This window comes from Sebastes fasciatus, chromosome 10 (genome assembly GCF_043250625.1).
Source record: "Sebastes fasciatus isolate fSebFas1 chromosome 10, fSebFas1.pri, whole genome shotgun sequence".
NCBI classification, from domain to species: Eukaryota; Metazoa; Chordata; class Actinopteri; order Perciformes; family Sebastidae; genus Sebastes; species Sebastes fasciatus.
The window spans coordinates 20,300,583-20,327,611 of NC_133804.1; the positions used below are offsets into that span (position 1 = coordinate 20,300,583).

At 42.0% G+C, this 27,029-nt stretch overlaps 5 protein-coding genes across 30 annotated transcripts in view; all 5 read right to left on the reverse strand.

The window, feature by feature from the left end:
- LOC141775468 (protocadherin gamma-C5-like) overlaps window positions 1–27,029 on the reverse strand; it is a 227,851-nt gene that overhangs the window by 31,292 nt on the left and 169,530 nt on the right. Inside the window, exon 1 of one of the 26 annotated variants that reach the window (XM_074648867.1) lies at window positions 24,244–26,748. The exons of 24 other annotated variants lie outside the window; for them this stretch is intronic. In XM_074648867.1, the coding sequence (XP_074504968.1) occupies window positions 24,244–26,649 (2,406 nt within the window). In that variant the 5' untranslated portion in view covers window positions 26,650–26,748. Of the gene's footprint in view, window positions 1–24,243; window positions 26,749–27,029 lie in introns of those variants that run through there. One more of the 26 variants, XM_074648881.1, reaches the window with a different exon arrangement.
- LOC141775472 (protocadherin gamma-C5-like) lies at window positions 354–3,015 on the reverse strand. The gene has a single exon (XM_074648900.1). The coding sequence runs from the start codon at window positions 2,886–2,888 to the stop codon at window positions 369–371; it is 2,520 nt and encodes an 839-aa protein (XP_074505001.1). The 5' UTR covers window positions 2,889–3,015; the 3' UTR covers window positions 354–368.
- LOC141775474 (protocadherin gamma-C5-like) lies at window positions 3,950–6,683 on the reverse strand. The gene has a single exon (XM_074648902.1). It carries the CDS (start codon window positions 6,474–6,476, stop codon window positions 4,014–4,016), a length of 2,463 nt encoding a protein of 820 aa, XP_074505003.1. The 5' UTR covers window positions 6,477–6,683; the 3' UTR covers window positions 3,950–4,013.
- On the reverse strand, window positions 7,527–10,314 carry LOC141775473 (protocadherin gamma-C5-like). The gene has a single exon (XM_074648901.1). It carries the CDS (start codon window positions 10,029–10,031, stop codon window positions 7,542–7,544), a length of 2,490 nt encoding a protein of 829 aa, XP_074505002.1. The 5' UTR covers window positions 10,032–10,314; the 3' UTR covers window positions 7,527–7,541.
- LOC141775469 (protocadherin gamma-C5-like) lies at window positions 10,706–13,489 on the reverse strand. The gene has a single exon (XM_074648897.1). It carries the CDS (start codon window positions 13,358–13,360, stop codon window positions 10,721–10,723), a length of 2,640 nt encoding a protein of 879 aa, XP_074504998.1. The 5' UTR covers window positions 13,361–13,489; the 3' UTR covers window positions 10,706–10,720.

Here is a 27,029-nt window from a genome sequence, read left to right on the forward strand (position 1 = left end):
TTATGGTTATGATTTATTGACGAAGATGACTGGGTTGAAATGAGGACGTAGTGATAAACATCTTGTTTGCATCATCAAACTGACAATGAGGATTGAATGAAATGATAACATATGTTAGGTTGTAATATTATAAGTGGAAACTACGTGTATAACCAAGGGGAAATGTCACCAAAACGCCAAACACTAAGTTTAGCTTTGGAACGCAACTAAAAAGAAAAAAAGAAAGAACAAATGCTTGTGACTGATTATTTGTGCCCTATGTTTCAACAACCACAAAACACCATGTTATCAGATGCCAATAAAATAATTACATTTTACAAAAAAAATTATACAACGATATGAAATCACACAGTAGGTCTACTATGTTTTCAGCTCACCTGCTGGCTCTCAAAGGTCCAGGTGCTGTCGGGTAAAGACGCATCCAGAACACTGATGACCTCCTTAAAGTCAGTGGTGCTGCTGGGTTTAATCAAAGTGAAATCACTGTACTCTGACATCGGTGACATGCAGGACCTGAAGGACTGACTCTGAGACATCATGTCTCCTCCCAGGACCTCCACGTACTTTATAGGTCCATCAGTGTTGAGCTGGATCTGCAGGTTTCTGTTGGGGTTCTTGTAACCATCACAGTCGGTCCGTCTCATGCAGCAACTACCGCTGCTTCTGCTGGTCCTCATGCATTTAACCGCTAAGATGAGAAAAGTCACCAGAGACAGCACGGACACCGAAGCCAGAGAGAGAATCAAATAAAGGGTGATTCTGCCAGTTTTCTTGCTGGGCTCGGTCACTTTGTGTCGGAGGTCTAAGATGGGCTCATGGAGGCCGTCCTCCAGCAGGATGGACACCGTGACGGTGGCGGACTGGACCGGTTCCCCGTCGTCCTTGATCTCTATAAGCAGCCTCTGAGAGGAGTCGTCCTGCTCGGACACAGCGCGTTTAGTCCTCACCTCCCCTGTGTACAGGTTGACAGTGAACAGAGAGGCGCCTGAGGCCTCCGCCAGTTTGTAGGAGATCCAGGCGTTATGGCCCGAGTCAGCGTCCACGGCCGTCACCTTTGTAACCAGGTGACCCGCTTTAGCGGAGCGGGGCATCCTCTGATGAGAGAGGGAGCCCAGGGCAGCGGAGGAGGGGTAAATAACAGCGGGGGCGTTGTCGTTCTGGTCCAGGATAAAAACATGGACAGTGGCGTTGCTGCTGAGAGACGGAGAGCCCTGATCCTTTGCCTGAACCTGAATCTGAAACACCTTCAGCTTCTCATAGTCAAACGAGTGCATGCTGTAGATGCTGCCGTTATCTGAGTTAATGTAAACATAAGAGGAGACAGACACGTCCTGCACTTTAGAGTCCAAGATGGAGTAGGAGATTTTGGCATTTTCACCAAAATCCAGATCAGATGCTGATACTGAGTACAGTATAGAGCCTGGTACCCCATTCTCTTTTAAATACACATTATAGGAGGGCTGAGTGAATATAGGAGGGTTATCATTCACATCAGTGATGCTGACAGGTATCATTTTCTTACTGGACAGAGGAGGAGAGCCTGAATCAGTGGCTGTTATCTCTATATTATACTCTGAGAAACTCTCTCGGTCTAATAAACCACTGGTAACTAGTGCATAATTATTAGAAAATGATGGTTTCAAACTAAAGGGAGAGCCCTTTTGGAGTTTTAACGCTACTTTGGCGTTATCACCGGAGTCAAGGTCTCGTGCTCTGATTAAAGCCACTACTGTGCCTCTCGGTGAGTCCTCGCGTATTGTGTTTGGTTTTGACGTGAGCACTATTTCTGGGGCATTATCATTAATGTCTATAACTATTACTTGCACACGACAGTGACCCTCCATCTCAGGAACGCCTTTATCCTTTGCAGTAATATCTATTTCATGCATTGCACTGCTCTCATAATCTAATGGCCCTACCAAGGAAATGTCACCTGTACCTGAATCCAACTGAAAAATAGATAAAAGGGACTGGGGTGTGTGCTCAGCAAAAACATATTCAATCTCTCCATTAACACCCTCGTCCGCGTCTGTTGCTTCAACTTTTACAAGTACAGAACCAGCGACATTATTTTCACGTACAGTAACATTATACAACGGCCTTTTGAAAACTGGAACATTATCGTTGTTGTCGAGTACAGTAACTATGATTTTTGTGATTCCAGATTTGACAGGATTACCTCCGTCTAAAGCTGTCAGTAATAACTGATGGACGCTTTGTTTCTCCCTGTCAAGTGATTTCTCTAGTACTAGTTCTGGAACCTTTCGATTACCAGACAACTCTTTAATCCTTAAACTAAAACACTCATCTTTACTTAAAGTATAAGATTTTACCGAATTACTACCAACGTCCAGATCCTGTGCTGTTTCTAGAGGAAAGCGTATGCCCGTGGCAGTAGATTCTGCTATCTTTAAAGATCGCTCCTCAGTTGAAAAAATGGGAGAATTGTCGTTTATGTCCCTTATTTCTACTTCTATCCGGTGTAGCTGTAGCGGATTCTCTGTTACAACCTGTAAAGGCAGCACACAGCTGGCGCTTTGTCCACATAAAGCCTCTCTGTCTATTCTGTCATTCACCACCAGCTCGCCCTTCCCCGCATCCACACTAAAATACTGCTCTCCAGCTTCAGACGACAGACGCAGCTTGCGATCAAAAATGTCTGATAGTCCCAAACCCAGATCTTTGGCTAGATTTCCTACCACAGAGCCCTGTTTCAGCTCCTCCGGGATGCTGTAACGAGTCTGTCCGCTTATTGTACTCCACAAGAGAAAGAAATGATGCCACCAAAGCGCCTGCCATCTCCAGTCTCGGTATCCTATTGTCTTTGTCATCCCCAGTCCGTTAGAATTATTTCCCATTGAGGTAATCGGAAAGCAGATAGTTACCATCCATTGCCATAAAGCATTAATCCGACACAAAGATCCAAAATCGGTTCATACCGAAAACTAAAAAAATATATTCTTTTTTTAATTCCGATAAGAGCATCACTCCCTCTCGTGCAGCTCCGTGCAATGCAAGTGTGTACGGTGCTGAAGCTGCATGGGGGAGGGAGTAGATCTCTTTGTACAGTTCTGATTCCTATTGGAGCACAATATCCATCTCTACCGTCCAATAAGGAGGGAGCTGAGCAGTGCTTTTAAAGACACAGACACCGCTCTTGAAAGAATCTGCCTGGATGCATTCAGAGTGTGTGAAAGAAATAATACGATGCCAGCTGTTACATATCGCCCATAATGTCAATTTAAATACAATTAAATCTGATTATGAAAAAACAAATACTGTTTATGTTCTGGTTATATCAACTTTGGATGAAACAAACTATTTTTGTGACTTGAATCAGAATACAAATGAGTGTATTGTGCAACGTGGTTACTGAAAGCAGTTTAGCCCTGTTCTAAGCAAGCCTATTCAGTGTGTCGCTGTCCACCTGTGTGGTGCTGAAACAAAGTGCCATTCATACAACTATAAAGGGAGCAATCCAGCATCCTAAAATGCAGTACCATACAAACAGAGCTAACTACAAAATCCGAACTCTGACACACGTAGGCATTTGAATAAAAAAAAATGGACAGGGTGTAAAATTAAAAATCAACTTTTACAAATAGAGAGCAAGCGAGCAATAGAGGTCCAGCATGTTGTGGTTATGATTTATTGACAAAGATGACTGGGTTTGAATGAGAATGTAGTGATGGAACATCTCAATATATTGTTTGCTTTATCAAACTGGCAAAGATGCTTAAAATAAATGATAATATAACATGTTAGGCTGTAATATTATAAGTAGAAACTACGTGTATAACCACGGAGGAATATCACCAGAACGCCAAACACTAAGTTTAGCTTAGGAGCGCTAAAAAGAAAAGAAAGAAAGAACAAATGCTCGTAATTGATTACTTGTACTTTATGTTTCAACAAACACAAAACACCATGTTAACAGAGGCCAGTAAAATACTTAAAGTTTACAAAAAAAATTATACAACGATGTAAAATCACACAGTAGGTCTACTGTGATTTCAGCTCACCTGCTGGCTCTCAAAGGTCCAGGTGCTGTCGGGTAAAGACGCATCCAGAACACTGATGACCTCCTTAAAGTCAGTGGTGCTGCTGGGTTTAATCAAAGTGAAATCACTGTACTCTGACATCGGAGACATACAGGACCTGAAGGACTGACTCTGAGACATCATGTCTCCTCCCAGGACCTCCACGTACTTTATAGGTCCATCAGTGTTGAGCTGGATCTGCAGGTTTCTGTTGGGGTTCTTGTAACCATCACAGTCGGTCCGTCTCATGCAGCAACTACCGCTGCTTCTGCTGGTCCTCATGCATTTAACCGCTAAGATGAGAAAAGTCACCAGAGACAGCACGGACACCGAGGCCAGAGAGAGAATCAAATAAAGGGTGATTCTGCCAGTTTTCCTGCTGGGCTCGGTCACTTTGTGTCGGAGGTCTAAGATGGGCTCATGGAGGCCGTCCTCCAGCAGGATGGACACCGTGACGCTGGCGGACTGGACCGGTTCCCCGTCGTCCTTGATCTCTATAAGCAGCCTCTGAGAGGAGTCGTCCTGCTCGGACACAGCGCGTTTAGTCCTCACCTCCCCTGTGTACAGGTTGACAGTGAACAGAGAGGCGTCTGAGGCCTCCGCCAGTTTGTAGGAGATCCAGGCGTTATGGCCCGAGTCAGCGTCCACGGCCGTCACCTTGGTGACCAGGTGACCCGCTTTAGCGGAGCGGGGCATCCTCTGATGAGAGAGGGAGCCCAGGGCAGCGGAGGAGGGGTAAATAACAGCGGGGGCGTTGTCGTTCTGGTCCAGGATAAAAACATGGACAGTGGCGTTGCTGCTGAGAGACGGAGAGCCCTGATCCTTTGCCTGAACCTGAATTTGAAACACCTTCAGCTTCTCATAGTCAAACGAGTGCATGCTGTAGATGCTGCCGTTATCTGAGTTAATGTAAACATAAGAGGAGACAGACACGTCCTGCACTTTAGAGTCCAAGATGGAGTAGGAGATTTTGGCGTTTTCACCAAAATCCAGATCAGATGCTGATACTGAGTACAGTATAGAGCCTGGTACCCCATTCTCCTTTAAATATACAACATAGGAGGGCTGAGTGAATATAGGAGGGTTATCATTCACATCAGTGATGCTGACAGGTATCATTTTCTTACTGGACAGAGGAGGAGAGCCTGAATCAGTGGCTGTTATCTCTATATTATACTCTGAGAAACTCTCTCGGTCTAAAGGACCACTGGTAACCAGTGCGTAATTATTAGAAAAAGATGGTTTAAGAGTAAAGGGAGAACGTTTTGGAAGTTGTAACGTCACTTTACCGTTATCACCGGAGTCAAGGTCTCGTGCACTAATCAAAGCCACTACGGTCCCACTGCGAGAGTCTTCGGGTACAGAAGTAGGTTTTGAAGTCAGCACAATTTCTGGAGCGTTATCATTTACGTCTAACACATCCACCTGCACAGTGCAGTGACCCTCACTCTTAGGCAAGCCTTTGTCTTTTGCACTAATGTCTATTCGATATGAGGCTTGAGTTTCGTGGTCCAGCTGGTTTTTCAAATAAATATCTCCCGTTATAGCATCTATATGAAATAATGACAGCACTGATGGTGGTGTGTGTATACCGAGCGAGTACTCGATTTCTCCATTTGGACCCTCATCTATGTCTGTTGCTTTTGTTGTAATTAGAAAGGAGCCATTTGCACTGTTTTCTTTAACAGCAACTTTATAAGAAGTATTTTCGAATAACGGCACATTATCATTGTTATCAAGTACAGTTACAGTTATTTTTGAAGTTCCAGACCTGACCGGATTGCCTCCGTCCACAGCAGTAAGAAATAAATTGTGAATGGCTTTTTTCTCGCGATCTAATGATTTATTTAAAACCAATTCTGGTATTTTACGCCCATTTTCAATTTCTTTAACCTTTAAAGTGAAGCATTCGTCTTTGCTTAGTGTGTACGTCTTTAATCCGTTACTCCCAACATCGGGATCCTCCGCACTCTCTAAGGGGAAACGCACACCTACAACGGTGGATTCAGCAATTTCTATTATGTGATCGCTTTTGAGAAAACTAGGAGCATTGTCATTTACGTCTCTTATTTCCACTTCTATCCGGTGTAACTGAAGCGGGTTCTCTATCACAACTTGCAGAGGTAACACACAGCTGGCGCTTTGTCCACATAGAGCCTCTCTGTCTATTCTGTCATTCACCACCAGCTCGCCCTTCCCTGCATCCACACTGAAATACTGCTCACCAGCCTCAGAGGCGACGCGCAGCTTGCGATCAAAAATGTCCGATAGTCCCAAACCCAGATCTTTGGCTAGATTTCCTACCACAGAGCCCTGATCCAGCTCCTCTGGGATGCTGTAACGAGTCTGTCCGCTTATCGTACTCCACAAGAGAAAGAAATGATGCCACCAAAGCGCCTGCCATCTCCAGTCTCGGTATCCTATTGTCTTTGTCATCCCCGGTCCGTTACAATACGACACTATTTCCCATCGAAATATTGTTCAAAATAAAGAGGTCAAAGGGAAAATCCATCAACGATGTACTTGCTGTAATCCAGAAATATCCATATTTATGCACCATGAGATGCAAGTTAACGTTATATTATTTAATCTGAGTGTGTAAACGCATCCTCCTCTCATCTCGGGCTCGAAGCAATGTACTGGCTACAGTGTGAGGATGGATGGGGGAGGGAGTAGATCTCTTTGTACAACTCCTACTGCTATTGGTGCACAGCATGTAGCCTACATCCAATGAGACTGATACACTAATGTGCTCCAGACCCAGCACTGCAATCCAAAACTGTATGAAATGGCACAATGGGGTGCTTATTCCAATGAGTAGTAACATAAAATTGAAGTCTTTTATTAAAATTGGGATGCTTTTGTCTTTTTATTTTGATTGTTATGATTATAATAATTCCTGTTAATTCATTTATATTGCAATTTCTATAATAACATTCACCTCAGTCATGCCAGGTGTCTAAAATGACATTCACACTCAAATAAATGTGTTTAAATGGAATACTAGACTTCCAGCACATGGTAAGATGTTAATTAAATAGTTAAAATACTATGAATCATTTGCATATCCTAAAAAGTATTGGACTTGCCAATTTTGCGTCGCTGTTTGAATCAGACAATCATACAGTCACAAAACAAACGCTCTCACGAAGCCCTATACTGCAACTAACGATAGCTATGTAAATCTGAAAACGTGAAATGGGCTGAAGCCGCATGGACATTATTTAACTTATATTTATTAAAATTTAGAGAGCTGTTTCCGAAGACGTGCAGGTATTTCAGTGTTAAATCACAAAGTTCAGTTACACGTGTGTCAAAATATCACTGCTACGAGAGACAACATGCAAGCAAGGTATAACTCATAAAAGTTTTGAAAATATGAACCTAAGTATGATAAGGATTTACAAGTTTGTCATATCAGATCAAATCCTCCGAGAGCAAAAAAAAAAACCATAAAAAAAATAAAAATATTGTTATGGTATATACACATAGAAAATTATTTTACTCTATGCTCACCTGCTGGCTCTCAAAGGTCCAGGTGCTGTCGGGTAAAGACGCATCCAGAACACTGATGACCTCCTTAAAGTCAGTGGTGCTGCTGGGTTTAATCAAAGTGAAATCACTGTACTCTGACATCGGAGACATACAGGACCTGAAGGACTGACTCTGAGACATCATGTCTCCTCCCAGGACCTCCACGTACTTTATAGGTCCATCAGTGTTGAGCTGGATCTGCAGGTTTCTGTTGGGGTTCTTGTAACCATCACAGTCGGTCCGTCTCATGCAGCAACTACCGCTGCTTCTGCTGGTCCTCATGCATTTAACCGCTAAGATGAGAAAAGTCACCAGAGACAGCACGGACACCGAGGCCAGAGAGAGAATCAAATAAAGGGTGATCCTGCCGGTTTTCTTGCTGGGCTCGGCCACTTTGTGTCGGAGGTCTAAGATGGGCTCATGGAGGCCGTCCTCCAGCAGGATGGACACCGTGACGGTGGCGGACTGGACCGGTTCCCCGTCGTCCTTGATCTCTATAAGCAGCCTCTGAGAGGAGTCGTCCTGCTCGGACACAGCGCGTTTAGTCCTCACCTCCCCTGTGTACAGGTTGACAGTGAACAGAGAGGCGTCTGATGCCTCCGCCAGTTTGTAGGAGATCCAGGCGTTATGGCCCGAGTCAGCGTCCACGGCCGTCACCTTGGTGACCAGGTGACCCGCTTTAGCGGAGCGGGGCATCCTCTGATGAGAGAGGGAGCCCAGGGCAGCGGAGGAGGGGTAAATAACAGCGGGGGCGTTGTCGTTCTGGTCCAGGATAAAAACATGGACAGTGGCGTTGCTGCTGAGAGACGGAGAGCCCTGATCCTTTGCCTGAATCTGAATCTGAAACACCTTCAGCTTCTCATAGTCAAACGAGTGCATGCTGTAGATGCTGCCGTTATCTGAGTTAATGTAAACATAAGAGGAGACAGACACGTCCTGCACTTTAGAATCCAAGATGGAGTAGGAGATTTTGGCGTTTTCACCAAAATCCAGATCAGATGCTGATATTGAGTACAGTATAGAGCCTGGTACCCCATTCTCTTTTAAATACACATTAAAGGAGGGCTGAGTGAATTTAGGAGGGTTATCATTCACATCAGTGATGCTGACAGGTATCATTTTCTTACTGGACAAAGGAGGAGAGCCTGAATCAGTGGCTGTTATCTCTATGTTATATTCTGAGACATTTTCTCGATCTAAAACACCACTGGTAACCAGTGCGTAATTATGAGAAAACGATGGTTTTAGAGCAAATGGAGATATTTTGGGGAGCTGTAATGTTACTTTACCATTAACACCAGAGTCAAGATCTCTGGCACTGAGCAAAGCTACTACGGTGCCATTAGGCGAGTCTTCGCGCACCGGTTTTGGATGAGAGGTGAGTATTATCTCTGGTGCATTATCGTTAACATCTAAAACTTCAACATGCACAGTACAATGCCCCTCCATTCTCGGAATGCCTTTATCTTTGGCACTTATATCTAGTTCATAATTTGCAGTTGTTTCGAAATCTAGTTTTCCTTTAAGAAATATTGTCCCTGATTCCTGATCAATACTAAAAACAGAGAGAACAGTATCTGATGTGTGCGCTCCTAATGAGTATTCTATCTCTCCATTTGGACCATCGTCTAAGTCTGTCGCTTTTGTTTGTACTATTAATGCACCTTCTGCAGCATTTTCACTAATAGTAACTTTATACAACGTTTTCTCAAACGTTGGGACGTTATCGTTGATGTCAAGGACTCTAATAGATAGCTGAGCAGTCCCTGATCTCACTGGGTTGCCTCCATCTAGAGCTGTCAACAACAGCTTATGAACAGCCTTTTTCTCTCTGTCTAAAAGCTTTGCTAAAATCAATTCAGGGACTTTCCTTCCACCGGCAACTTCTTTAACTCGAATAGTAAAACATTCATCTTTACTGAGAGTATATGATTTTAATGAATTACTACCAACATCTGGGTCTATGGCGCTTTCTAATGGAAAACGGACCCCTAAACCTGTAGATTCCGCAACCTCCAGTGTGATATCATTTGATGGAAATTTAGGTGCATTATCATTAATATCTTGTATTTCTACCTCAACACGAAAAAGTTGTAACGGGTCTTCAATTACAACCTGCAGAGGTAGCACACAGCTAGCGCTTTGTCCACATAAAGCCTCTCTGTCTATTCTGTCGTTCACCACCAGCTCGCCCTTCCCCGCATCCACACTGAAATACTGCTCACCAGCCTCAGAGGCGACGCGCAGCTTACGATCAAAAATCTCAGATAGTCCCAAACCCAGATCTTTGGCTAGATTTCCTACCACAGAGCCCTGTTTCAGCTCCTCCGGGATGCTGTAACGAGTCTGTCCGCTTATTGTACTCCACAAGAGAAAGAAATGATGCCACCAGAGCGCCTGCCATCTCCAGTCTCGGTATCCTATTGTCTTTGTCATCCTTGGTCCGCTATAACACATTATTTCCAATCGACCGATTGTATAGAAAAATGCTGAAATCCATCATCGCAGATATTATTCCGATAGAAGATTTCCCATAATTACAGAGCATGGCTGCAAGCTGAATTATAAAAACGTCATATTATAAAATAAGAGCTTATTGCTGTCTCTGTTCTCGAGCTCGTTGCATTGTGAGTGTAACAGCGCTGAGGCTGCATGGGGGCAGGGACTGGATTGCTTTGTACAGTTCTGAATCCTATTGGTGCACAGCATCCACCTCCACCATCCAATGAGAGGGACGCTGATCGACACTCTTAAAGTGGCAGCATATACTCTCTTTGTGCCCCTTCACTGTGACTAAAAGCAATTATTTTGAGACTTATGGGACGCCAAAGCATGTTAAGGTAGCCTGTCATTATAAAATGATTATTAAAGTCATAATTTTTTTAACAAGAAAGAAAAAGAAACAAAGAAAAGGAAATAAGCCTGGCTACTGCAATTTTTCAGATGTAAACGATCCCATTCTCCACAGTGAGATATGTTATTTTAATCAATCACTAGGAAAAGAAGCTTAGGGGACAACATTATTTTTTTTTTCTGAAAAGATAATCAGCAACAGAAGCAAAACACACACGCTCACACACACTCTTTGTGCATATAAGCATCCCTGTATTCCACTAAGAGTCGCTGTCCACCTTCGTGGTGCTGAACTATTCAGAAAGGGCTATGGGAATGTGTGTATGTGAGACTACATTGAAAGATGTCTTGAACACACTTGTTTTAACTGTTCTGAAGACAGTCTTACGTACTAAGATAGATAGACAGATAGACAGATAGATAGATAGATATGAAAGTCCAAATCTACATTTTGTTTCGCTCACCTGCTGGCTCTCAAAGGTCCAGGTGCTGTCGGGTAAAGACGCATCCAGAACACTGATGACCTCCTTAAAGTCAGTGGTGCTGCTGGGTTTAATCAAAGTGAAATCACTGTACTCTGACATCGGAGACATGCAGGACCTGAAGGACTGACTCTGAGACATCATGTCTCCTCCCAGGACCTCCACGTACTTTATAGGTCCATCAGTGTTGAGCTGGATCTGCAGGTTTCTGTTGGGGTTCTTGTAACCATCACAGTCGGTCCGTCTCATGCAGCAACTACCGCTGCTTCTGCTGGTCCTCATGCATTTAACCGCTAAGATGAGAAAAGTCACCAGAGACAGCACGGACACCGAGGCCAGAGAGAGAATCAAATAAAGGGTGATCCTGCCGGTTTTCTTGCTGGGCTCGGCCACTTTGTGTCGGAGGTCTAAGATGGGCTCATGGAGGCCGTCCTCCAGCAGGATGGACACCGTGACGGTGGCGGACTGGACCGGTTCCCCGTCGTCCTTGATCTCTATAAGCAGCCTCTGAGAGGAGTCGTCCTGCTCGGACACAGCGCGTTTAGTCCTCACCTCCCCTGTGTACAGGTTGACAGTGAACAGAGAGGCGTCTGAGGCCTCCGCCAGTTTGTAGGAGATCCAGGCGTTATGGCCCGAGTCAGCGTCCACGGCCGTCACCTTGGTAACCAGGTGACCCGCTTTAGCGGAGCGGGGCATCCTCTGATGAGAGAGGGAGCCCAGGGCAGCGGAGGAGGGGTAAATAACAGCGGGGGCGTTGTCGTTCTGGTCCAGGATAAAAACATGGACAGTGGCGTTGCTGCTGAGAGACGGAGAGCCCTGATCCTTTGCCTGAACCTGAATCTGAAACACCTTCAGCTTCTCATAGTCAAACGAGTGCATGCTGTAGATGCTGCCGTTATCTGAGTTAATGTAAACATAAGAGGAGACAGACACGTCCTGCACTTTAGAGTCCAAGATGGAGTAGGAGATCTTCGCGTTGTCACCAGAATCAGGATCAGTCGCTGACACTGAGCACAAAATCTTTCCAGGTGCGTGGTTCTCTTTTACATAAACGACATAAGAAGGCTGGGAGAAAACTGGTGGGTTGTCATTAACATCTAATAATTCAACAAGTATTATTTTTTCACTCGATAATGGGGGCTTTCCATGATCAGTAGCACTTATCTTAACACTGTACTGGCTATTTTTTTCACGGTCAAGTGGCCCATTAGTCACTAATGAGTAATGGTTAGAGACTGAAGGATTTAACTTGAAGGGGGATTTGGAAGACACGCTTAACGTAATCTTACCATTGTCACCCGAATCTGGGTCTTTTGCACTTATCAACGCAATAACTGTTCCAATAGCAGAGTCTTCTGGAACAGGTGTCGTTAAAGACATCACAATTATTTCAGGAATATTGTCGTTAATGTCAACTATTTTAATTTCGACGCCACAATGCCCATCCATCTCAGGGTTACCTTTGTCTTTAGCAGTTATGTCAAATCTATGCAAAGGGTTTGTTTCATGATCTAAACTTCCTTTGACAACAATAACTCCAGTAGAAGGTTCAATGTCAAATAAAGATAAAATCAGATCTGTAGTTTGCTCTGCAAACAAATATTCAATTTCTCCATTTAGTCCTTCGTCTGCATCTGTAGCTTTAACGTGCAATATTTCAGTTCCAGGTGTTGCCTTTTCGCTGACGTTAGCCTCATATACCTGTCTCTCAAATTGTGGCGCATTATCATTGATATCAAGTACTATAACTGTAATTTCAGATGTCCCTGAACGCACCGGATCTCCACCATCTACAGCAGTGAGGATGAGATTGTGCACAGGCAGCTTTTCTCGATCAAGAGGTTTTTCGAGCACCAGTTCAGGGATTTTTCTACCGTCTTTGTGGGATTTAACAGTCAATTTGAAATGATCATTTTTGCTTATGAGGTAGGAGCGTACAGAATTAGTGCCCACATCGGGATCCTGTGCACTTTCTAAAGGAAATCGCGCTCCTGGATTGACCAGCTCTGCAATTTTCACCACTTTCTCTTTAGTATGAAAACTAGGAGAATTATCGTTTGTGTCCTGTATTTCAATTTCGACTCGATGCAGCTGTAAGGGGTTATCTATGACTAGCTCCAAAGGCAACACACATGACGGTCTTTGTCCGCACAGTTCCTCCCTATCTATACCATCAACCACCACCAGTTCTCCCTTCCCCAAGTCCACTCTAAAATACTGCTTACCAGCCTCCGAGGTTATCCGCAATTTACGTCGGTACAGTTCAGATACAACCAAACCCAGATCTTTGGCTAGATTTCCTACCACGGAGCCCTGTTTCAGCTCCTCCGGGATGCTGTAGCGAGTCTGTCCGTCTATTGTACTCCACAGGAGAAAGAAATGATGCCACCACAATAGCACCTGCCATGCAGGCAATTTGTTCCACATTATTCCTCGTTCCATAAATCCCATATCTTCTCACTCCAATCCAAACTTCTTAAGTGATTAAATATATGATCCAATGTAGATGCGTCCTCATACATAACAGAGACAGTCATGCTTTGTGTCTGCATGTGCATCCCTCCCCGCCTGTGCAGAACATGGTAATGGTTACGAGACTGAAGCTACTGGGTGAGAGGGAGTAGATCTCTTTGTACAGCTCTGGATTTCATTGGTGGACAGAGTGTACCCATTTCCACCTATCGTGGCATCAGTAAGCGTCTACAGAACAGTGACGTAGAAGTATGATCCAAACAAAGATTATCCTGGTTATTGCGACTCTATCAAATGAAATATCATTTGACTGCCCATTAAACACTCATCCCATCACCTACAACGGTATTAAAATGTGTATATGAAGACTAAAACTATAAATATGAAAACGATATAATACATTAATTATTGATAAACGCTGTAGATAATAAATTAATAAATTCAGTGTTCTATAAATAACTGAATCGTTATATGATCACTTATATAATGCTTTGTATTAATCCATCATCTATCCTCCTGCCTGGATGTACCTGCATGCATGCACATGCCTGTGTGGCTGACAAGGCTCTTCGTTGCCTTCCTGTGGCCACAGAAAGCCAATGCAGCCACAGAAAGCCAATGCAGCCTGCATACGTCATTACGTCTTCATAGCTCTCCACAAACCTCAGACAAATAATTCTGCCAGCAGCAGCCGACGTAAAATACCCGTATGGAGGTCTGTAGAGCAATGAAAAGGGAGGGGGAGCGCAGATGGTGTCTCTCTCTCTCTCATTCAAAAGGGGCTTTATTGCCATGAGAAACATTCGTTTACTTTGCTAAAGCAAATGTGAAATAAAAATAAAAAATGTAAATAAAGATCTACTAGAAAACAGAAATGTGTGGACAGAGCTGTGTAACATTGCAACATTGTGATAAAATATATAAATAAAACAAGTGAAGTTTAACTTAAAATAAAAATGTAGAAATTGTGATTTTGTTTTGAAAATATATATATACAGTATGTACAGATAAGTCAAGTTAACTTACGATAAAAATAGAAAAATTAAGAATTAATAAAATATATTCAAAAGTATTTACTCTGTATATGCACAGTTAGTCTATATACAGATATCAATACTCTAATTACCTAGTAAAACATGTCAATATCCCTCCGCTGGCAGCAGGCATTATTTGCTAACATATAAAATAATAATTAATCTAAAAATGCGTAAATTCAGTGTTGCTAATGGCAAAGTTATCCATTACAACAAATGTAAATTAATATGAACAATGCACTCAATATATATCAGTCATCTGCTCTGAGTGGAGGTGGGCGACAGAGGGAGATGTAGAGAGGCAGAGTGAGAGAGGGAGGGTGAGAGCGCCTGAGCTGCTTTCAGCACCACACGTGTGGACAGCGCCACACAGGCGGCCAACTGCTGCTGCTGCAGGCTGCTGGAGAGGCAGAGCACACAGCCTCTCAGCCTCTCACTGAACACGGCAGGCCAGGCAGCCAGGGGAAACAAAACCTCATCCTCCTCACTACTTTTCTCACACAATACAGGGATGAATACAGGAGTAGATCGGCCAGAACACACCTAATTCAATTTCACTGCTACAAACACAGGACATTAAAATATAAACGATGAATATACAGTATAAAAGTAAAATAAATAGCTTCATAATGTATTGTCACATTTAAAAAAATCAAGTATAGATAAATATAAAATATATTATTATGCTAACTTTATACTTCTGGTATTTTATGAGCGAGAAAAATTATAAATAAATATACATTTATATACTCTGCTCTTGAACGTAACTGTTTTTAACAGTGTTCTATTGTTGTCTGGCTGATTGCTTCCTGTAATTCATTAATTATGTTCTTGTGTGCATTTATACTGTTTTATTGTACTCTCCACATCATTGAACATGAGGGCATGCCCTAAATGATTCCCCGAGATTTACATAAAGGTTGAATGAATGAATGAGTAAATCGATAAATTAAACATAATTTTGGGTTAAATTATGAAATCAGACCTTCTCTTAGATATTTTGACGCTATTTTGCTACAAGTCCTTTCAATGGTGGATATTTGTAAGTAAAAGTACAATTCTCATACAAATATTTGGAAGCACGTGCATTTCATTCACACTTTAAATTTCATATTAAGCCTGATATTGCACGTGTTCACTATCAGGTGTTGAGCTACAGCACAAAGTGCTGAAGTTGCATTGACTAAAGTTGTTTCCTTTTTACCATCATTCATCTATTTTCTATACCCACTTATCCTGTGCAGGCTGGAGCTTAACCAACCACACACAGGACAGGAGGCAGAGTACACACTGGACAGGTCATCAGGCTATCACATTGCTAACACACGTCAACAAACAATACTCATAAAGAGGGGGACATGCGCTCTCCACAAAAAAAGACCTAGCCAGTGGATTTTAACTTTTTGTGAGGTGGCTGTGCTAACCACAGTGTCACACCCATCTTCATACAGTCATTGCTCAGCATGAACAGTTAATGCATCATTTTAGTCAGTACCCTAACATGTATCAGATGAACTGAGACTGAATGTTTGGAAAAACAGCAACACATGTAGGGTGTAAAGAAATGCAATATAAGAGACCATCTATAAACACCACCAAACATGAAGCATGTTTAGGTTTTGTTAGGACTACTAAGTAAGATGTTTGTGTGTTAAATCAGTTGTTTTAAAGCTGTAGTGTGTGGTGTTGGTCTGCATTGTATAAAATGTTTTTCCCCAAGTATTACACATACAATCAGTTGCCAGTTGATTAGGTACACCTGTTTAAAACTAATGCAGTCTAATACAACAGCTTTGCAATGAATCCTAGGCAGATTATAATATTCTGTTTTATGTTGTTGTTTTAGAGAGGTGTTGATCGAACTCTGAGGTCATTTTGGAGTTTTTGATGCTGTTGAAATGCTGACAAGTGTTTCTATTATTTTGTCCACCCCATTTATATCATTGAGGGTAGGCTAAACAGAAACACCTCTGCATAACATGGTACAATTCAACAGCACCACAAACTACATCCTCCAAAATTATCATAACGTTTAATGAACAGTTCTCTAAAAGAGTTTCAACAAAGACTGAACATTATAACCTCACAAAGGTAGGATTTATTGCAGGACTGTTGTATTAGACTGCAACAGGCTTAACTAGGTGTACCTAATAAACAGGCAACTGTTTGTGTGTATGAACAACACTTTACAATATAAAGGTGCCATAGCACTTTACATTTGAATGAGACATTTGAACAAGTTGGTCAGCTCAGTCTAAAAAATGACTATAGAGCTGATTCGACACTTTGCAATTGATTTCCCCCTGACTGGGGAGAGTGAGTCAATTTCCTCAGATATGTTGGCGTGTTAAGTGGAAATCATGTTTGTGTCACAAAGTTTGCATTTTTTTCTGTTCTGTTAATTGCGTTGTACTTTCTTTACCCACTGCATTATAATATATTGCTCAAACTGTAATGTCATGCTTTATGATTAACTATATAAAGTGGATGGCGTTGCGGAACATAAAAACAGGATCAAATCCAAGATACAGTGCTGGACAGTACAATCCTTGCAACTTGATTCAAGCACAAGTTACTTCACCAGCTGGTTTCCCCTGCTAATACTTTCCTTAAACCATATAAGCCTGTAAGTAGGGAGAGCTGTCCAACTTCATGTTCAAATGTAAAGTGCTTTGGCACTTTGAAAAAGAGGGTATATATGTACAAAGGAGCTAAAATGCTGATTCTAAATATTTTCAAATTAAATATTACAGTTTAAATTATCATTAGACAAGTATTAAAATGTAATTGCCCACTTATCTACAGCATATATTTTAAATGATGTCCATGAGATATTTGAGTAAGATCATATCACATCATAGATTGACAATAAATTCACTCACACTGTCACACATTATCTGTTGTCAACAAATGGTACGTTCACCACCGCCTGATTGAAGCAATCATCAGTGATGGTAGCTGTTTTGTGAGGTATGTGAACAGATGTGTCGCTTGCGGAAAATCTGATTAACCTTAATCTGACTCAGTGTGCCAATGTGTAATGTTTGGACACAGTGTAAAACACATCACTGCTATAGTCTGCGTTTGATTTCTGTTCCTGCATGGTGAGTATGATGTTCAGTTGTCAGTGCATCAGTAATCAGTGCTATTTGTAGAATCATGAACGTTTGTACCACTCTGTGTGTTTGATGGCTGAAAACAACAAAGAAGAAAACTATTTCTTACCTTATTTGGTGAGTCAGGATTTAACAGGATTGAGGGAGGAGACAGGAACAGCAGTAGGCAGCAAGGGAGACACATGAAAGAGAAAAACAAGAGAGAAAGGATGTCAGTTAGACTGGTGGTCAGCATACAGAGTCTGGCTTTGGGAAGTAGAGCAACCAACATACTTACCATGCGGCTCACAACAAATGAGTGTTGTGATTCAAAGCGTCAGTAATTTCTGTTTATGTTGATTAATAATAAATTGTATGATTGGATTGTTCACAAAAACTGTACGCTGTGTGTGCACATAAACTATTAAAGTTTAGAAATGTGGAAACAATTTTGTGGGGTTTAATCTGTATCTGTCACGCTTCAGGTGGTTAAATAATGATACATCTTATCATTATTTAACCGACTGAAGCGTGACACTCAATCTGAGTGTCCATCAGCACATAATGTAATAAAATATAAAGACTAAACTCTTGTGGCTTATGTTCAACAGAGAGCATTCAAATAGAAAAGTATGATAGATTCATTTTATAAATTATGATAATACGATAACAATTATGTGTGACGTGACCTTTACTGATGAAAGAATGAACCAAGCTGGGTGTCAAGTGTCATGTGAGTACCATGTGAGTGTGTTTGTGTGTGTACAAGTTAGAGAGTGAGAGAGTTAGAGAGAGACAGAGAGAGAAGATGGAGCTTCAGAGAAACTTGGTTTTAGCATTGCTGTCCTTGAAGGAGGATGATGATTATTATGAAACAAAAAAAATAATATTGTTGAGAAAGACAGAGCTCCACCTCAGTGGATAGAAAATGACTACACAGCCCAGAGTTACAGGTCACTGTGGTTGCCTTACCAAAAATATATTAGGTTCGTGAATCCTTTTCAACAGCATTCACTTAGATTATGCTACACAGCAATCAATTTGTCCTTCAAACAGAAGCATAAACATACTTTGGTACAGTACAACCACTTCAGCCTAACACAATCATTGCTGAGGGAACTGAAGATATTGGAAACCCTGCTGACACCATCCATGTATGAATGACAACCAAAATACTGCACTGCACTGCTGCACAAAGCCACTACCCTAAACGCAACAGCAGGGGGCCTCGAGGCGATGCCCTGAGACAAATCCATGCCTTATTAATGAGATTCTTTGCTCTGTGACCCCCTGTTTGTCACAGCTGATGTCTGTGTGAGTGTCTTTGTGAGAGGGAATGGAAGCTTCTTAGACAAAGCAAAGCAGTAGCTGCTTTTTTATTAAAAGACTGGTGTACTCTAGTTTAAATGATACCCTGCATGTAATATACCTTTCGACTGTGTGCATGAACACATTTTAACATAATATCACAGTGTTGGTCTAAAAGACATACATTAAAAAAAAAATAGGTCAACCAGGGGAAAAAAGCAACAAGGAAATGAAAAAGGGACACCAAAAGGCTGTTGTTCATTTCATAGAACAGAAACAAAGAATTTAATACGAAATTCTTAATCTAAATTAATATATTAGCCAAGCCACTCATCGTGACCATGGGTTTGGGCGGAAACAGGGGACGGTAAAACAAACAGGGCAGCATCCATCAGAACAAATCTGATAAGCAGCCATGATCACCCTCTCCCTCTCCTCCTCCCCTCTCTCCATCATCAGTCACCCCAGGTCTGAGGATGCTCTACCTCTTTGCCCAGAACAGGGGTGTCTCCTGTCCTCCCAACATCAACAAATGCATGGAGCCATCACAGCTCAGAGACTGCATCTGCCGCTGACCCCCTGTAGCTCAGTGAAAAATGGTACAGCCCTGCCAGTGAGTCAGCTTGTTGCTATGGTAACACATCCCACCTCGCTTGCTTGCTCGCATCCCACCCTGCTTCCTGTGAGCTGTGAGGCAATGGTGGCCAAAAAAAAGAGCTACAAAAACAACAGAGGATAAAGAAAAAGACAGAGGAAAGGAAGAGAACACAGACACACACATTTGTCCTATAATGATATGTTGTTCAAACGAAGCACATGTATATGGACCGCTGGGTAATAATGCATCTCTTTATAAACGGCTTAAAAGTGACACAAAAGAGATATTTCTTCTTGTTGTGAAAATGGTGACATACACAGAGATGAAATGACACCGTATGGTGTTTAATTTCTTTTTATAGACAGAACAAAATGTCCTACACTGAGCAATCTCCCTCTCCCTTTCTCTCTGTCTCGTTTCTCTCTCTGCAGCAGAGAGGTGCAGCTGGAGAGGGGGAGGGGAGGGATGCAGAAAATGAGATCAGGAGGAAAAAGGAAGACTGTTGGAAACCAAGAATGACTGCTGAACAGTGGCCATCCAGTTTTAGCTGCAATTTGACACAATGTTAACTACAGGGATTGAGTAAATGGCAGTTATAGCAAAACAAAGATGTTTTGAGTTATTCTAAATGGTCATTTAGGATGCAATATAATGTGAACATAACGCATGATAACTATATGGAAGTCATGTAAGGTAACTACAATATCCGAATAAATATAATTCACTACATCTTTACTTACGTAGAAGGCAAGATTCTGTCCTTCTTTCAAATCACATTACTACTTGTGTGTGTTTGATTAGAAGAATCACTACACTGATCAAAATTTGACCTTTGAGAATACACTGTATTTTAGTAAAGCCTGTGTAGATATGTAGTCATTCGCTTGACACAACTTTGCCATTGCCCCATATTCCACAGTTCTAGGTAATCCCTAGTGTAATCCTTCCCAGAGAATCAGCCAGTGCAAAACTTCACACTTCCTCCTCTGGGACATCAACACACATCCAAATGCAACATCTTATGTTCTCAAGCACACACACACACACACACACACACACACACACACACACACACACACACACACACACACACACACACACACACACACACACACACACACACCTCTGGTTTACCCACCTTCATGCAAAGAAAGGTACAATTAATTAAAGTATATGTGTACTTGCTTGTATTCTCTTCAGTTTCCTTGTAAATAAACACTGTGCACAAATCAGTGTTTGTCCTGCCATCAATCTGATGCACCTGCAACGTAAAACTTGAATATGTTTCTCATATAGTATATATATTTTATTGCAGTGGGCCGCTATGAAGCACCCGGGGAGCACTTGGGGTTCAGTGTCTAGCTCAAGGACACTTCAACATGCTGCCAACTCTGTGTTTAAAGGACGACCTGCTCTACTCACTGAGCTAAAGCCATCCTCACCTCACATGAGGAACACAGTAAAACTGATATCTGCATCATAGTAATCAAGAAATTTGCCATCTGTACATGTTTGACCTAACAATGTATCAATAACTGTTATGTTCTTCACTAATAATGCATGCATGCTTATTTTAATATCCTTCTAAGAGACAATGTACTTTTTACTTGCCCCCTTCCACAGTGAAAGACAAAGTCGGGGTCAGCTACAGAATAGTTTTGTGTCGCTGAGACTTCAGCAGTGTGGATGCTTGCTGGAGAGGAGCTTGAAGTTTAAAGATGCCCTCCAACTGCTTGGCCCTATCCTGTATGAGTCTAAATGCGCCCTTTTGTATAAAGCCACAAAACAACAGTCCCAGAGGGACAGGCAGCAACAGTCGTGTGAATTGTAGTCTGCTCTGTGGGAATTCAGTCCCACCCTAAGGTCCCTGATATCTCAGATATCTGGGATATCTTGTAAACAAAAATACAACAAGGGTTATAGTACAAACGTTAACCACATCCCCCAAACACACACAGTGTGTGGATGAGCCCCACCGGCATACACATGGGCACACAGCTGCTCACCAGACAGCTCGGCTAGGAAGGCGGCACACTTAAACGAGAGCTCGGGCCTGTGGGAACCAGGAGCTTCTGCATGTGATTATAGTTTTGTGGTCAATTACAAGTTTAGCAAACTGATGTTTGGGGCTCTGTGTAAGATCCAAAATGAATTCTGACAGCTGCAAGGTAGGTTTCTTAAACAAGAGGAAGATACAACAACAACAACACGCTGAAGAGGCACAGGGTATGAAACAGGATGAACTAGTTAGCTGCTTAAAAAGCAATTCCGTGAGCTTTGACCCCTATGGAGACACTGTCCAAAAGAATTTATGGTACTCAGTAAAAACCTCTCATTAAAAAACCTGAGAAAATAAGAAGTAATGGTTTAAACACAGTTGAAACAGGTAAAGCAGAAACAGATGTGGGCTGATAATGATGACAGACTGCTTCCAGCGGATATGGGGGTTAAGACAATTAACCTACGTCTCTGCCTTGTAGTTAGTCAACTCTTATTTTCACATGCACACACCCTCAATATCCTGCAGACTTTACTGCTGAAACACATAAACCACCCAGAGAGACCAGATCTGATGCTTCCTCTGATACCGGATAAAACTGAGCAAACATAACTGCAGACAGATGATACTCAACCACATCACACAAGCATTTAGTGATCACTCATGCATCAAGATGGATCTTTAAATGATGCTTTATGTGCTCTTTTATCTGAAGACAAGCGTTATTTTCACTTAATTTAAATTATGACGGATATCAAACACAGATGCCTTTATTTTCCTCATTATAACAACAGGCTGGTGCCCAGTCAGCCACACTGTTACTTTTAAAACGCACCACACAGCTTTCATATTCATCATATAATGTAAGCCCTAACATGTGGAGACTAGTACCGGAGGTAACAAATCCAGTGTGTTGCTGTGTAACTCCAAATAGCAGTCTTAAAATCTATATTTTTACAGGCTTTGGGGACAGCCAGGTTTTAATACATTCAAGGTCAGTTTTCCTTTGTCATTAAATGTATTATTCAGCCTCTATTCTATTTTCAGACATCCCCTTGTCACTTGTTATATAACTAATGCAGATCTCTCTCTCTCTCTCTCGTTATCACTTGACTTCTATTCTTTACATTTTATCAAGAAATATCTCACGATATCTGTGTCCTTTACCGGCAGTCAGTAACTGTAACTATTACACACATGAGACATCTCTCAGCCCTCTATATCAGCAGACAAAGAGGGCTGTGGATCAAAATGGCTGCCTTGCATCACTAACACCAATGCTGCACAGGGATGTTGGAGACTGTGCCGGTTACCACGTGCCTCTTCCCCTCCCCCGCTGCCTCTCTCTTCCTCTCCATCACACTGCTTCTCTCCCTCGCTCTCAATCTTCCCAGCACCAGCAGTGACTGTTTCCTCTTCCCTTATACCACATTTTATACCTCTTAATCAATATTATTGTGTCACTCTTTACATTTCTATATTGATTTGCTAACATCCCTTTGTTATAGTTTACCTGCATCCATCCCTGCTCTTTTTCTCTGTGTGTAGCCTTGTGCCCATGGCTGCACCGTGTTATGAAGGGAACTAGGTCACTGAAAAACTAGTGCACTGTGTGGTTGTGTGTTTCTATGCAGAAATGATCAGGAGCAATGCTTTAGCAGGGATGAAGCCCAGAGTCTCTTTCTCTGACTGTAGCTTCTGTATTGGTCTCTCACACATACAGTACAATATCTTAAATAGCAGTCTGTTACAGTTGAAAAGGGTCTAAACATAAGTAACTAAACCTATTCTTAGCTGGTTTGTTTGCACATAACATCAGGTTTCAGTGCAAAATATTGCATATAACTGCTGGCACAATCAATATGATTATCAATGAATAGAATTAAGGTGAAAAATGCAGCAAAAAGACACCATGGAGGATGTATTGTAATAAAGAAAAACAAGCATCTGACACAGTGTATCTTACAATCAACATATAAAACCACACAGGTAGATAGAGGTTTCAGTATAGTCTCTGTTTAAAGCTAGCACGCTTTATACAGAGGATCAGAGGATCAGAGAATCATCTACAGTGCTGGAGTATGTGCAGTCAGTATTTGCAACCTTAATGGATGCATTTTGTCACAAAAATTGGATAACCACACTTGTGTTATATTTAAGTGATATGCCCTGTCTTAAGGAGTACCTTAAATATTAGAATTGTTGTTTTTGGGCAAAGTTTGGTCAGTAGAAAGGTATGGAACATTACAGGGGGTACACTATTATGCCTATTATGTAGTCATATCATGTTTTTTATATGAATATTGTGTTCTCTATAATATTGTGAAATCTTACCATTATTGAGGTTGAGACTTAAGATAATGTCAGTGGGGTTTCTGCCTCTTCCTGCACTGTATATTATGTTATTTTTGTGTATTCTTAAATTGTGCAAAAATAAATAAACTATAAAACACAATAAATGTCCGATGTTGATACTTGCCTAAATAGTAAAAGAAAGATAGATGTTCAGTATAGTAAAAAGGTTGAGTATCCCACTATTCATGACACAAATTTGAATTCTTATACCCAAATATATGTAACTGTTGTAATAATAATGTTAAATCCAGCCACAAGATACACTGTGAGATACAAAAGACTAAATATTGGTTGACCACCAGAATATACAGTAGGTACAGTAGGTACAGTATTAGAACTATCCAAATAGTGAGTGGGCTGTGGCTAAACTGAACTGAAGTACCACCACCACCAACAACAACAACAACAGCAACAACAAAACAAACAAAACAACAACAAGGGTTATAAAGAAACAAGGAGGAGGTTTATCTCACCTCTGTGAGCATATTCTCTGACTCTGTTTTATGCCTTGGCACTGTCCTGGTATGGTCAACAGTCAGAGTGCTCTGACTGAAGGGTTGGGAACACTTGATATCACTCTTCCGGGAGTCAGTAGTGCCGTACACCTCGTAACTGAATGCCTGCTTCAGCGTACCAGTACCTCCTACGTCTGCGTAAAGGGGCGGGTAGTACGGAATAACAGGAAGATTCCCACCGGAGTTGTAACACACGCGCTCGCGTCTCCACCTGTAGATCTTCACTGATATAATAACCACTAAACACGTGATGAAGAGAAAGGAGACCACAGCCAGAGCCAGCACTAAGTAAAAAGTCAGGTTGTCATTGTACTCCTTGTCGTGCGTAAAGTCAGTGAACTCAGACAGCACTTCAGGGAAGCTGTCCGCCACCGCCACGTTAACAATGACTGTAGCTGAACGAGAGGGCTGCCCGTTGTCCTCCACTATAACAGTCAGTCTTTGTTTCACAGCATCTTTATCAGTGACCTGGCGGATAGTTCTTATTTCTCCATTCTGTAAGCCCACTTCAAACAGCGCCCTGTCTGTGGCTTTCTGCAGTTTATAGGAGAGCCAGGCATTCTGTCCAGAGTCCACATCAACAGCCACCACTTTAGTGACCAGATAGCCCACATCTGCTGAACGAGGCACCATTTCAGCCACCAGAGAGCCACCAGTCTGGACTGGGTACAGGACCTGAGGTGGGTTGTCATTCTTGTCCTGGATCGATACTTTTACAGTCACGTTGCTACTGAGTGGAGGGGAACCTCCATCCTGCGCTTTGACGCGAATATGGTACTCTTTAGTTTGCTCATAGTCAAATGAGCGCACAGCAAGTATCTCTCCACTCTCTGCATTCACTGAGAAATAAGCGGAGGCTGACATCCCGTTCAGCTGGCTATCTTCAAGGAAGTAGGAAATGCGTGCATTGTTCCCAGAGTCTTTGTCACTGGCTTTGACAGAGAGGAGTGACATACCAGGTGAATTATTTTCAGTGATGAAAGCGGTGATAGATGGTTGTGGGAACATTGGGGCGTGGTCGTTTACGTCCGATATTCTTAAATTAATTGTCTTGTTTGTGTAATAAGGCGGTGAACCCTCATCCATTGCTGTAATTGTTATATTATATTCCGGCACAGTTTCACGGTCCAAAACATCGTCAGACATCAGGCTGTAAAAATTAGTCGATGATGACTTGATTTTGAAAGGCAAATCTTTGCTAATAAAACACTTCACTTGGCCATTTTTATCAGAGTCCAAATCTTTGATATTGAGCATTGCTATAATAGTGTCTGGAGCTGAATCCTCTGGGATGGGGTTGGAGAGGGATATTATGCTTATGACAGGGGCATTATCATTTAGATCGGTCACCTCAATTAGCACCTTGCTTGTGTCTGTCAACCCTCCTTTGTCTGTTGCTTCGATATCAATTTCATAATGTTTAGCTTTTTCATAATCTAACACACCAATTACAGTCATTTCCCCTGTATGGGGATCCATATTAAACAGGGATGATGCTCTACCGGTATGCTGGGAGAAGGAATACACTACCTCGTCATTTGCTCCTTTATCATTATCAGTGGCACTGACTCTTAAAATGACAGTGCCCTTGGAAGCGTTTTCAGGAACAGTTACTCTGTAAACAGACTGACTGAATACTGGTGCATTATCATTTGCATCCAAAACAACGACATTTATTTTGACAGAACCTGATTTCTGAGGATTACCACCGTCAAATGCGGTCAAAATTAATTTATGCTCTTCTTGTTTTTCTCTGTCAAGCGACGTGTGAAGGACCATTTCAATATATTTTGTGCCATCAGGTCGAGAAACAATATTTAATTTGAAATTATCTGTCGGATTCAGTTTGTATGTTTGGAGGGTGTTATGTGCCACATCTGGATCTATGGCACTCTCAAGCGCATAGCGAGCTCCTGGTGAGGCAGATTCAATAACCTGGAAACTGTATTCCTTTTTCGAAAAAAATGGAGCATTATCATTAATATCTGTAATCTCTACATCAATTCGATGCAACTCCATTGGATTTTCTAAGATGATTTGGAAATGGAGAGAGCAGGGAGACACTTCCTTGCACAATTCTTCTCTGTCTATCCTTTTAGCCACAACTAAAGTCCCCTTTTCTGCATTTAGACCAATGTACTCACTGCCGTCCTCGGTAAATATCCTAGCCCGCCCAGATTTCAGCCGTTTAACATCCAAGCCGAGGTCCTGAATGATATTCCCGACAACCGAGCCCGTCGCCATCTCCTCGGGTATAGAATAACGGACCTGCCCGAGAGCCATGTCTGCGACACAAACGCAGAGAAGCAGCGGCCACCATGGAAAATATTTTTTTCCGGGAATAAAACAAAGAACACCCATCATGACGACAGCCTTCGCAAAATCCGAAGAGAAAAACAAAACCACCGTGTCAAAAAGGAGATGATCGTGAGCTCATTGGTGAGTGCTAAGCGGCTGGCTTTGTCAGTCTATGGTTCCGATTAAAACAGAGCTCTAATAACGCATCAGACAGACGAGGGAGGACTTCACTCAGGAAAAGAGCCTCATCTTCCTCACACTAACCAACAGCGGCACTTAGGGACGTGAAAAGAAACTGCAGAAATAGCTATAAAAATATTGATAGAGATTATATTACTTGTACAAACATGATAGATAGATAGATAGATAGATAGATAGATAGATAGATAGATAGATAGATAGATAGATAGATAGATAGATAGACCATGTTGCTCTCCATGGTGCTG

Bases quoted from the DNA above. Each gene is read 5' to 3' on its own strand.
- LOC141775472 (XM_074648900.1), bottom strand. From the start codon at position 2,888: ATGGTAACTATCTGCTTTCCGATTACCTCAATGGGAAATAATTCTAAC.
- LOC141775474 (XM_074648902.1), bottom strand. From the start codon at position 6,476: ATGACAAAGACAATAGGATACCGAGACTGGAGATGGCAGGCGCTTTGG.
- LOC141775473 (XM_074648901.1), bottom strand. From the start codon at position 10,031: ATGTGTTATAGCGGACCAAGGATGACAAAGACAATAGGATACCGAGAC.
- LOC141775469 (XM_074648897.1), bottom strand. From the start codon at position 13,360: ATGGGATTTATGGAACGAGGAATAATGTGGAACAAATTGCCTGCATGG.